Raw genomic sequence first — 13,223 nt, 5'->3', positions numbered from 1 at the left:
CAGGAAAACTATCACCACTTTTTTTCTGATACAAAAGAGTGGTGATAGAACCCACAGACCACTGAACCAGTTGTGGGCGAACCAGTACTAGCACTTTAAAAATGTGTCGCTTACAAATCTAGTGTACATTTGGAGCAGAAATTAGCCTATATTTGTGACAGAATTAAATGAAAAGCTTACAGCAATGTTTTACACAACTTACTGAAAATAAACCAATTTTATCTTAATAAAACAGGAGCATGTGGACTTTCCCCTGTATGAATAACATGTTTTTTTCCTTGTGGAAAACAGACCTGCATCAACCTTCATGAGACAAAATACAATTTAAAGACCTTCAGTGTCATGGTTCACAAGATTAATTTAGACCCAGGCACAGAGATCAACAAGGAGGCAGAGATAGATAAAAAATAAGCCTTTACTGAGACTTCAATTCTGCAGTACAAAACATATAAAAGTATAGACTAGACATTAAAGAATAGCAGCTAGGAACAACATGCATGAAACACAAAGACCAAGCAATGAACTGAGGAAAACCAGGAACTAAAATACAGTGGAACAGGGGAACACAATCACAGGAAACAAGCAGACAAGTGCGGAATGCGGGAAACCAATAACCAAATGAACAGTACAATGCAGACAGGAGACACAAAACACAGAGTGAATGCAAAACGGAATCAGCGGTCTGGAGCCAGAGCCGTGACAGAACAGTAGAATATTTGTATCTTGTCTCATTACCACAGCGTTGTTTAAATAAAGCAGAGCAAATGAAAAACTGAAGCCAGATTATTGCACGGGTTTAAAGTGCATGGTTGCTGACAGGATTTAATATAATTGTGGATAAGAGGTTTCAGCCTGTCACTGTAGATCTGCTTCCTGGTGCTCTTTCTTCATTCTTCTACAGCAATGTGCAATGTACACACACACACACACACACTCATGCCTGCGAGTGCGCACACACACACAAATAATGACACACCCTTTTCCCCTCTGCTTATCCTCTGCACTGGTCTGTTCATCAGCATCTGTACATAGACACACACGGGGAAACTGAAGCATGTGGGCCCATAGAGAGAGACAATGTGAAGATGTGGAGTTGTGCAATGGCTAACGTCTCATGTAGCCTGAATACTCCTCATCGCCCCCTTCCTCATCCTCATCTTCCTCCTCTTGCCTCTCCTTCAGTGCACTCTGAGTATCTATCTGTATGGAGCCTTCAAAGTGCATCTGTAAATAGGAAGAGTGAGTTTTCCCTTGTTCTGATTGGTTAGATGAGCGGGGCAAGTATGACAGTACTGTGTCGTCTGTCTGTGAGCTGCCAAGCTCAATGAGCCTACTCCCTGCATCCGTTTCCACGGAGATCAGGGGCTGGTGCTCACCTTCGCTGTCCATTGGCTGCAGCTCTGCTGCCCACCCCTCCTCATCCCCTACTTCCTCTTCCTCCTGTTCCTGCTCTCCCAGGGCCACGGAGAACAGGTTAATGTCTGCACAGTGCCCCTCTTCTCCCTCTGCATCACCCCCCTTCTCCTCCTCCTCCTCCTTCTGTTTCTGCTTGGAGAGGCTGGGTCCTGTTATTGCTGCTCTCTCGCTCAGACACAGCACCCCCACGGCACAGGGGACCCCGCATTCCACTCTCATAGTGCAGAGTGTCCTGGAATTCCCAGAATCCTCGGAGACAGAGGTGTCAGTGGTGAGGGTCGTGACTGTGCCACCGCTGCTGGAGCTTGTGGCCCCCGAGGATCCTGCTGCTCGGTTCTCGTAACCACCATTCCCCCCGTCCTCTTCTTCCTCCTCATTGTTGTCCTGGGCTCCACCCCCAGTGGCACCCCCTATGCCTTTGGGCTCAGAGATCACCGAGACTTGGTCTGGCACAATGACGGCCACATTTAGGAGGTATGACTGCACCAGAGACATCTGCACAGACAGGAAGGGAGAGAGAGAGAGAGAGAGAGAGCAATAGTTTGTGTGTGAGCGAGAGAGAGAGAGAGAGAGAGAGAGAGACAGACACTGACATTTGATACTCCTTTATTTTAGCCACTCAGCACATCAATAGCCTTCATAAAACATACAGATGAGTGACAAACTATAGGAAAAACCTCTATAAATGAGTAGAGACTCATAACAAATGCAGATGCTTCCATACAGATGTACTACATAATACAATTAAGCCATTAACATCCTATCATGCTATGTGGCATGTATAAAAATGCTGAGCAGGCCCAGTTGACCTCGATTTTGGATCAAGATGGCAAGAGGAAAAGATCTAAGTGATCTTGAAAGAGGGTTCATTATTGGGGCACAGACCGCAGGAGCTTCATTCACAAAGACATCTGCATTTAGATTTATGGGAAAGAGGGTAAAAAGGGTTGGAAATTGTGGTTGAAAGCATAGAATTGATGTCTGTGATGCTCGTGCATTAATGTGATATGTAAAGAAAGACAGAAGAACAACTCTTCCTCAGGTGACTAGAATGTCAGTGCAGGATGTGATCAATGCAGACTGTGTCAGCAAGAACAGTCCGTCGACAACTACACAGAAAGGGATATTACAGTTGGGTTGCCGTGCACAAACCCCTCGTTAGAAAGATGAATGCACATTTGAAAGTCCAGTGGCGCAAAAACCATAGGCACTGGTCTACAGAGATGTGGAAAAAAGTGATATGCTCAGATGAGTCATCCTTGACCATATTCTCAACAAGTGTACGAGTGCATGTATGGCTTACACAAAGTGAACGCTCCATGCCCAAATGCTTGGCCCCTACAGTGAAATGTACAATGCGGGAGTAGATAAAATAACATGTCCTAGCCATAGTGCAGACTGCATTACAACACAATTTCGCACCCCATTGTGAGAAACAGTGATGTAATGTGAACAGTGAACAGCCAGGAACTCATTATGTTGAAAACAAAAGTGAAAGCTAAAAAGGAGGCGCTCGCTTGCTTGAATGAAAATGTAGGTTTAATAGTTGCATATTAAATTGGCTCTGGCCCTCCTCCACATGAGTCAGTGTGATACATCTGATCAAGGTGCAACAATACTCCAGAGAGAGAATCAACAACAGGATTGTCTCATAATCTTTTTTATGGCTCTTCTGGACATTGGCCATTTCTGCTTTTATATCATTTTTAACATTTAAAATCCCTCTGTCCCATCTGCAAAGGCAAAAGGCCCTTCTTTAGTCCACATACAGCTTTACGTGTTGCCTACACAATGCGTCAGTGCGTTCAGAGAGTGTGTTGTTTTAAGATTTACTTAAGCTTTGATTTGTTGTACAATATACAGTAAATGCCTAATCTTAATTGTCAATAAATGAAAAACTGTTGGCCCAACATACTTCAGTAGCACGGAATTCACAGTTGACACAGGCTCTTACCAGGGCATTTGGTGGCTTGGGGTTCCAGTTGTAGAGGAAACCAGTGTAGATGAGGCCTAGCAGAACTGCACAGGATCCCAGGATCAGAATGACTGACACACATGCCAGGACAGTGGGGACTAGTCATAGAAACCACACACAACCAGGCATTCAGCAAAAACTGGCCAGAAAGACCGGGACTACACAACCCACAATTCAACACTGCCCGTGTGCCATGGACAGAGAGTAAATAAAAAATACCATTCAGTACAACTTTGGGCCTGCCCCAGAGATATCGGATGGCTGTCTGTAAGGGATTCACTGTGAAACCACAGACACAAATCTATTTGAGAAATGTGAAATTGGTGCAGGAGCATTACTAGATACAACTTCCTCCATCCAGCCCCTGCTGGGGTGCTGATCTGGGGGGGGGGGGGCGTTTTGGGGGTGGGGCGCAGTGGAAAGGGACTCACCTGGGTTCAGTGGCAAAGGGCTGGTGAAATGGCAGGTCCAGTCAGAGGACAGTAAATTCTGATTTTCAATTATTTCAGGCTGCACCCGCACACAGTACTGTACCCCTTGGTGGAGATGTTTGATGGCAGGCTCTTTCAGTGCTGTGGTGTCCTTTTGCACCTGTGAAAGATTAGAACATGAATGTAGTAGAAGGATGTGATTAAAAAGTCAGATTGAACTCCAGTTTGGGCTAACTAAATAATTAAGAGCATAAGCTGCCATTAATCCTGTAACAGAACAGGTAACCCACAGGCAAAACTGTCAGACCAAGTTTGTCCCAGTAGCAACCGGTTTTAATTCTACCTGCCTAACCCTGGCTTTAACTAATTACTTCAGTGATGTTGCTCTTATGAACCTGGACTCCTATCACCTGAATATCCCTCACTTAGAAATCCGAAACTAGCAATGTACTGTGCAGAATCCTAGAGTGGGGAGTTTTGAATTATAGAACCCCCCATCCCCCCAAAATAGATTTTACAATAAAACACAATAGACCTATGTAAAGATGATGTTATGATAGTGCCCCAGTTTGTACCAAACAAAAAAACCCTGGCCTTTGTTCTTACCCGGCTCTCACCAGCTTTCTTCCAAAAGATGGAAAAGTGAAATTCACGATAGATTTTTTCTATGGATTTCTTTGCTTTGCCCCTGGGAAGCGTAATGTTGAGCAGCAGACGGTCTCCATGGCCTGTCACAGACACCTGAGGAGGGCCCAGCTTAGCTAGATATTGGAATATGATCAATTTATGCTCATCTAGACACATGTACAAACACACACATGCATACCACATGCACAGAGACATTGCATGGAGTCAGACATTATGAAACAACACATTCCATAATAGTATTAGTAATAATAATAATAATAATAATAATAATAATAATAATAATAATGCATAGGGCCATATATTTACGCAACCACACACACACACACACACACACAGACACACACATTTAAATATAGCGTTATGCTAGTAAACATGTGAACTAGAACATTTGAAGTTGAGAAGTGCACTAAAATGTAAGTTTCCTAAAAATGGACTGCACACAGACTCCTGCGTAGCCCTAAAGTTCTTTCCAGCTTGCTACAACAAAACCAGTTCTGTCCCATAAGGCAAGCATGAAACGTGGCAGGTGGACTCACTGTCTGTGTAGGGGCAGAAGACTTGGCCGCTCCAGTTGGACTCCACACCGCCGTTCAGGGCCTGCACGTGGACGCCGTAAGGATATTTCAGGTTCTTGAAGGTGCCCGTCAGGTTTAGCATGGTGACAGAGGAATTCAAAAAGCTAGGCTGCAGCCCCAATTGTTTCCCATGGCAACTGAAACATAAAACACAAACACCAGAGCAGATGACTGCCATTTAATGACATGCAATCAAGTCAAATAAAACAACCAAAATTCTAAAAGAAAGCTGAAAGCTTATACCTTAGTGGTGATGTGATTGTGGGGGGGGGGGGGGGATGCAGCTATGAGATACATTTTGAAATTCCTCATATATTCTCAAAGAAAAATTGCAGTGTGACAACCCATAATGCAATTGCAATCAGCTGAAAAGTTACTCAATTAACTTCACTATCACTTTGAAAGAAGACCATTTCAAAATTTTATCTGAATATATTAACTCTTCTCCAGAAAATGTTAGAACACCTTTGATTTCTACAGGCTTGGGGCTCACGAGAGGTATAGTAATCACTTTGGTAGAGATCAAAATGACTTTCATAAAGCATACAACCCTTACAGCTGGCTCAGAGTTTCTATGAATGCTAAAACAAAGAGATCCTGTAAACGATTTATGTCAGTGGTGTCCTTCTAATTGGAAAGATTACTGCTTTATGTTTCTATGAATAAATCTGTACACCATAATAAGATCCTGTGAAATGTGAATTCTGAAATAGGCCTTCGTCTCATATAGCTGGCCCTGACAGGATGTGGTTAGCTCTCGGAAAATAAGCATTTGACTGCCATTCAGAGAACCACCCACAGAAAACCCACAGACTCAATGTGAGAATCTAGAAAAACAAGCATAAAAAAGACATAACTTCAACAGACCAGTTGAGCAGGGTGACTGATACGTTCCCTGTTTTATGACTGACAAAGAGGACAAAAATGAGAAAATCTTTCTTTGTGAAACCAGAATTAAATGCAATTCAATTGCATTGGGCTGGTTTATTTGCTGTTGGCAGTGTAGCACTGAACATACAGATTATGATAATAATGGTGTTTATGTTCCCAGAAAATCCTCTTTTATGGTGATATAGCAATGGATCACTCCAAGGAATGGATCACTCTCTGTACTGAATCTGTGGAACAGGGGTAATGAATTCTGAAAATAAGAACAGTGTATTCTTGATTTACATACTGTCATGGTTTTGGGTGGCTTGAGCATTCTGCTCTATTCCTTTCCACCCCTGCTTCTCTAATTAGAGTTTGTTACGTCTTTTGGTTTAATGGTCCGTACGCGTGCAGAATTCACTCTGCCTACAGACCCCTTCTGCGCTTATTGGTTCAGAGCTCGGCAGACGCGTTGATTGCGTTCGCTGGACGCCTGTCTAATGTTACTTAAGGTGTGGGTTCACAGAAAGACGACGCTTTAGTGTCATCTACACATGAGAGCCGGTACTGGTAACCAAACAGTGATTTTCAGCGCTTTGTACTTTATATAAGCTCACGTCCAAGAATTATGCCCATAGGCGTTAATAATCTCTTGCGTGAACTTATATAAGGGAGGTATCTGGTTTAGCACATCCGTGACTTCTTTAGTCAGGACTGTCACGGGGTAGAGTTAGGAGGAGACCAGTTCTGCGAGTTGTGCAGTTAGTCCTCTCTCTCTCAGAGCTATGGAGGTTTTTGAGTGCAGTGCCCAGACGTTGGGTATGCATCAGTTCGCTCCGTTGGGCTATTGTTTATTTTATTTTCTGAGTTTTGGAGAACCTATCTACTCCTCCCCCTTGGTTTGGAGTCCTCCTTTTGAGGTTCCCTTACTTAGTTGGGATATTCCCGTGGTGTAGTAGTCGTTCCTGTTCGTTTTTCTTTACCCTTCCTCGGTCTCGGAAGAGATTTTGTGGCGTGCTCAGCTTTTAGTGAGACGCTTTATTAAGATCCCTGTTCGGTTACGCTTGGTCTCCGTCCCCCAACCTTTACACATATACTCCTATATCTCGACTCAGAACCAATAAGAAAGCATGAATCAAGCTGCTCATCTGAATATGCCTCACCTTCTTTCAACCACATCTCAGTGTCACAAAACCCTGGAACTGTCAGACCACATATAAATGTCATTTAACCCTTTCATACACACAAACCCAGTGTACTCACTTTAACCAATGGCAGTTAAATGCCAGTTTCACTTGCGTTCCTGTGGAACATCTCTCAACTACTCATGCGCTTTTCTAAAACTCACGTCGACCTTTACATTAGGCTTTAAGCACAAAATTTATTCTGTGTTTTATGGAACTAGATTTGGGAATGTAATTAGGTTAACTCAACAATCTATAATTGTTGTAGTCTGTATTAGTATATGTTTGCTGTTAGTGTTTATTTTATGTTTCTGTAAGTTTATTATTTTTCACATCCTCCGTCCCAGTATTTTCATTCTCCTGGTCACTTGTCATCCCAGTGCCGTCTCTGTTTCTCTGTGTTCCCTGAGCTGCTTCACTCCCCTGTATTTGCGTGATTTCACTATTCGGGTGGTTCCGGGTTTTTGTGGTTTCCCCCCTTCTTTCCAGTCTCGTTTTACTTACTTCCTGCTTATATCTAGTTTTACTAATTTCTACTAATCCTTACTAACTTATAGATTGTAAAGTACTAACCTCATTAATATACTAACATGTTAATATTACTAATGGATTAACAAACACTAGTTTTGGGTTTTTGATAGTTTAAATCACTATACTAATACATTAACTGTACATTAGCTGTAGCTCCGCCCCTTTTCTTTCTAGTCTGCCCTAACGCTGAGTTCTGCAATTGCCTGCACCTGTCTCTTGCTCTAACTGCACCTCTCCCTCTCTGCACATGTTTTACCTGCTAAACCCAGGCCGTCTGTTATCATTGTTGTCTATGTGATTCCAGTCCGCGTTTTGTCAGTCCCCTGTCATTTAATTAGTTATCCTAATGTTCTTCACCTGGATGTTGTTTGTTACTCTGCCCTCACTCACGTAACCCCTCCTTGATTGTTACCTTCCCCAGTGTATAAATGTCAGTCTTTTCCACCAGCTCCCTGTCAGAACGTTGATCGTATTCACTGTGCTGATGTTTTGTAAGCCTTTGTTTATCGAGATTTCTGAGACTCCTTTTCCGTATGACTTTGAGTTTGCCTGCCCATTTTGTTTGATTGCTTTCTGGTTTGATCTTCGCTTTGTTTTGACTTCTTTTGCCTGTTCCTTTGTACCTTTGCCTATCTGATCTCCTGGTTTTTGATTTTTTGCCCGTTTACCACTATTCTTTTGGAAGCTCGATTTTGTACCGTCCTATCTCTGATTACCTGGCTTTGAACTTTGGACTGAATAAAGACAACGTTTTTTTGGATTTCCCTCGTCTGCGTTTGGGTCCTTGCAGAGAACATTACAATCTATAATTATTAATGTTTATAATGCTTTGTTTCCCATGAGCACTAGTTCTTTTTTTTCCCAGTTGGGATTCCCCCTATTCCAACTTCCTGGGTAAGTTCAGGAGGTAGTAGGTGTCACATTGTTTCCACTTAAAGCATTAGCAAGCAGACACATCTCCTCCTCCACTTTTCAGGCCTACCAGCAGAGCTGCACAGCCATTGCGCCATGACTGTGCACACTGCAGCCGAAGACCAATTGAACAGAGGAGGCAACAAACCGGGGAACACCCTGCCAACACTGCCTCACTGGCAGATGTGTTGACCAATTGTGTCACCAATGGGACTCCTGGCCACAGGTCATAGGGGGCATCGCTGAACTGAAAACCAGCACTTTGAATACATCACCTGAGAACCCCATGATTTGGGACATTTTCTTGAATTGTTTGCACAAAAAATTGCCTCATGTCTGTTAATATTCTACAGCTCGACTGATGCTAGCTCTCCTAGAGAATGCCACACCACACTATGCTCTTTCCAGATCTCTCTTGAAAAAGAGGTCTCAGTGTGACTTCCTGGTTAAATGAAGGATGAATCCTATTGGCTGAGACACAATGCATGTTTCTGAGAAGCATAGGTTTTTTTCCGCTGAGGTGCACATGTTACTGCAGTCCTGTGACGTGGCAGGAAGAGAAGAACACTACACAGCCACTCACGTGTACTTGACTCGGTAAGCTGTCCCAGGGGGTGTCCCCTGGCCCGGCGTCCATCGCAGGATGTGCTCAAAGTTCACAGACTCGACTGTCACGTTGACCGGAGCAGGAAGAGCACCCAGAGCTGTGGGAACGCAGAGAGACACAGTGATATGAACTAGACAAACACAAACAGCTAAACACATACTGTTCAATTAACGACCATCCAAAGCACAGGGCAGCAGTTAATCAAAATTTGTCCTTAATTTGACCTGGATTCAGTTGTGATTCATCTCTAACTTTATCTTATGATTGAACATGTTTATTTGATTTGTAAAAGCATTTGCTTTTTCTTCATGAAGACAGTTTGGTGAGTTCATTTCGGTTAGTTCGCTGTAAAAAGCGCTATACAAATAAAATTGAACTGAATTGAATTTTGGTGAATCTTGATGAACTGCCCATACTGAATTTCAGAGAAAAATTCCCACTCATGTATACCCAAGTGTATACCCAAGTGAAAGGCCAAATTAACACAGGAAACAGCATGCCATCTGTGCACGTGTAAGGTTCCAAAACACAGTGAACAGGAATACTGAGAAGATTTGAGCGTGAGGGAAGGAAGAAATAACTCACAAAGGACCACAAATACACAACTACCACTTGTAGAATCACCCATTTCTCAGAATCACCCACAATTTACTACCATCTTTCCATTGTTTAATTGCACAACAACACATCATTTTTCTGGTCAAGCTGACCTTTTCCTAAGTGTCATGAGCTCAGTGCAGGTGGCATTTATTTACTAATAAGTGTGGGTGTGTGTGTGTGGGTGTGGGTGTGTGCATGCGTGCATGGGTATGTGTGTGTGTGTGTGCGTGATAAATACTGGGAGCCAATTTCAAAAGTCTTGAAAGAGGTCTGACTTGTTTTGTAAATCATTGACAAAAACAGTACTTTGAAAAGTAATGTTGTTGTTGGCTTAGTTAAATAAGCGAAAAGCCAAAAGACACTTACCAAGATAACAGTGATGTATGAAATTTATAGTAAATAAAATATATTTCATAACTTAAATTGTTCTCTCCCAATGTCCTGGAATAAAAAAAGAATCTGTTACTCTTTATGGCTGATCTATTTCAAAATGACACGGGAATGCCACAGAAAAGATCAAATACTGAGTTTGTTTCAATGACAGTTTACATTCTCCCCATTTCATTAATGTTAATGGGAAAATGATGAATAGGAGCAAAACGTTGTCCATCTGAAGCAATTAATTTGCTGCCATAATATTTATTCATATTAATAAAAAAATAATAATACAAATATAGGAAAATGGTGGGATTCATAAATGGCAAAATTCTACCTGTGATATGAAAAATACTTGAGCAACATGTCATGACTCTACATAATAATAATAATAATAATAATAATAATAATAATAATAATACATTACAAGCATTTCTTATTCAGAGCGACAAGTTAATACATAGTATCCACTCACACAGCCGGATATACACAGAAGCAAATCAGGCTAAGTACCTTATTCAAGGGTACAACGGCAGTGTCCGGGAACCGAACCTGTAACCTTTGAGTTAAAAGGTCAGTTCCCTAACCATAATAATAATAATAATAATGCTTGGCGCCCAAAAAGGAAAAACTTCTAAACCTTTCCGTGAAATATGACATGCATTTGGCCTCTCGATTTACTAAAGTCACCACAGCGCACGTTCGCTAACACTTAACTTCCTGTTTTACTGACAAGGTATACCTACAGTGTAATATACCAGTTTAATACGCGAGTTTAGCGAAACACTCCAGAGAGATTTTTGAGGAACAAAAAGGTGATGTTTTTACGTCAATTGTCCGACGCGGTAAAAGAAAAAACAGAAGACAGACACAATACAAGAATGTAACAATACAATACAACAATACAATACTTTGTTAACTATAGGCTAAAATGAACCGATATTATTGTACAAGTGTAACCCATTGAGAATTATTTTTATAATTATGTGTTTCGTTTACCTTCATTTTCTGCCTCCCCTGCAGTCCAGTTGCACGTTACTAAAGTAAAATCTCTCCGCTGACCACAAAGTACATTTGCTTTGACAACATGACGTCAGGTTAAAACGATGGATGTCACGAAACATACATCTGGAAAAGAAAAAATGACTACTAGTCGTTCAGTGACACATCATCAGTTGACAGCGGTTCAGTTGTAGTCTCCCTCTACAAGGATACAAAAACATAAAAAAGAAAAACCTTTATCCCAGTAATACCTTCCAACAACACGGCAACTCTACAATCACGTGATTTCTCCACAATCAGGAAAGAGGAATAGTTGGAATACAGTGTGGTGTAAAGTGCAGACTACGCCACAGGAGGTCCCCATACCATACAACCTTGGCGGTTCACGGTCATTTCTGATTTAACAGTTCTTATTTTCCAGGATTTTTGGAAACGAACAGAAATTGAAGTCTTCTGGATTATCGAGTTAACCTTCTTCGGCTTAAAAACCCCAGAAAGGGCTTAGCTGGTTATTCCTTTGATTCATTTAAGAGTTTTCAAGAGGAAATATGGCATGAGAGGAACAATGTAAAATTTCAGTCATATGGAAAATAACCATTAATATATGAGATATGAGCTGCTGACTTGAGTTTCAAAATTCTCACGTTGATTTAATTTAAAATGATACACAGCTAGTCAGTCAGTCAGTCATTTAATTTTTTAAGTAAAAATGTTTTATGCTTAATTCACAAAATAAAGCAGCACATTCAACCAAAAGAATGGTAATGTTACATACTGAAAATATTAACTTTATTCATGTGTACAAGATACAATGATTACAATTATATACAAATCAAATTCAAACTCAGAACAGATGCAAATACAAACAGACACACGGCTTGGGCAGCAGAAGCTTTGGCTTCAGTTGTCATCAGTGCACATGGGGAGTGGAATTAATCAGCAGAGCTGTCATCCCCTCCTGCAGGAAACAGACTCCGCATTCCAACCTGCCACCCCCCATCTGTACTGAAATCATTAAAACGCGAGACTGCTTCTCCTTTCCATCTTCTCTCTCACACACAGTATCCAGGTCTCACCAGGACCAGAGCAGAGCACAGACCGGCCCTGTGCAGCTTAGCCAGAGCAGTCGTCCAAAGCAAGCAGGAAAGGGTGAGACAACCAGCTGGCCAAAGCACTTTCAGCTCAAAGTATCCACAACAGGCGCAGCTTTCACTTTTGAGCATGCAAGTAATTAGATGTCTCAGAAACGGTTATTACTACATTCTTCCAGGACTGGAGTTAAACCTGCAGACACACCAGGCTTTCAGAACTGTAGTTAAAGGAATAGATCACTTGCTGGAATCATTTGATAACATCTACAATTTCCAATAATGGTTTTTATGTGCAAGGGAGGATATTTTACATAAGAGAAGTTTCTGGTGGCCAACTAGCGTTACAAAGGCTGGTATCGTAGCTCTCTGGGTTTTGTGGCCTATGCAAGAAAAAGCTCTTCAGATAATTCTATAGCAGCTTGTACAGGGATGTTAACTTTTTAGAGACTGTACATATGAGAAGATTCATTTTACAGCAGTTTTTCACAAGTATGAACATTCAGTAAATGTCAGTTTTATATTGATACTTCTTTCTTTAAGGACAGAAGTCTCAGTTCAACACAAAATAAGATTACCTGTCATTTTTGAAGAATAATTGGTTGATATATACGTACCTCTGGAGGTGTAATGTCGCTGATACAAGCTGCTTTAGAGTGACTTAAATTGCATTTTTTTTTCTTCAGACCGCTGCTTCCGAAATACCCCTGCAGACATTGTAAGGCCATTGGTCTTCAGAATCTAAATATGTAAAATGATCTCACAAAAACACACTGAGCCAATCAGAAACTGTAAGCATCCCTTTAAACCTGCAAGCACTGCGCCCCTCCAGAATTGGAGTTTGACACTGCTGACATTGGCAGATGCTTGGGCTGGTTTGGGCTGGGTGAGTGAAAGTGTTCAGCTCAGTCAGGCTGTGTCTCGCCTAATGTCCCCACAGCAGTCTGGGTAAAGCTGGTAGTGATCCCGCCTGGTACAGTCCGGTCCTGAGCCATGGTGGATCTCCGGG

The 13,223-nt window shown here is 41.8% G+C and overlaps 2 protein-coding genes across 5 annotated transcripts in view; both read right to left on the bottom strand.

The window, feature by feature from the left end:
- Positions 1 to 397: 397 nt before the first annotated feature.
- Positions 398 to 11,667, bottom strand: LOC118214134 (interferon lambda receptor 1-like). 2 transcript variants are annotated; one of them, XM_035393750.1, is made up of 8 exons: positions 11,124 to 11,667; positions 10,116 to 10,190; positions 9,126 to 9,246; positions 5,007 to 5,182; positions 4,429 to 4,583; positions 3,823 to 3,982; positions 3,371 to 3,489; positions 398 to 1,911 (listed from the first exon to the last, which is right to left on the bottom strand). In XM_035393750.1, exons 2-8 carry the CDS (start codon positions 10,162 to 10,164, stop codon positions 1,105 to 1,107), a joined length of 1,587 nt encoding a protein of 528 aa, XP_035249641.1. In that variant the 5' UTR covers positions 10,165 to 10,190; positions 11,124 to 11,667; the 3' UTR covers positions 398 to 1,104. The 2 variants fall into 2 exon arrangements, with proteins under 2 accessions (XP_035249641.1, XP_035249642.1); XM_035393751.1 differs by lacking the exon at positions 10,116 to 10,190 and having other exon boundaries at positions 11,124 to 11,665.
- A 221-nt stretch (positions 11,668 to 11,888) lies between these two features.
- LOC118214139 (uncharacterized protein C21orf62 homolog) overlaps positions 11,889 to 13,223 on the bottom strand; it is a 5,067-nt gene continuing 3,732 nt past the window's right edge. For all 3 annotated transcript variants that reach the window (XM_035393761.1, XM_035393762.1, XM_035393763.1), the window contains exon 2: positions 11,889 to 13,223. This exon is cut by the window's right edge and continues 835 nt beyond it. The gene's annotated coding sequence lies outside the window, so the exon portion shown is untranslated.

The sequence above is a fragment of the Anguilla anguilla genome, chromosome 15 (assembly GCF_013347855.1).
Source record: "Anguilla anguilla isolate fAngAng1 chromosome 15, fAngAng1.pri, whole genome shotgun sequence".
Classification (NCBI taxonomy): Eukaryota; Metazoa; Chordata; class Actinopteri; order Anguilliformes; family Anguillidae; genus Anguilla; species Anguilla anguilla.
Note: the sequence above shows the minus strand (reverse complement) of the source record. Positions and strands in the feature narration are given on the sequence as shown.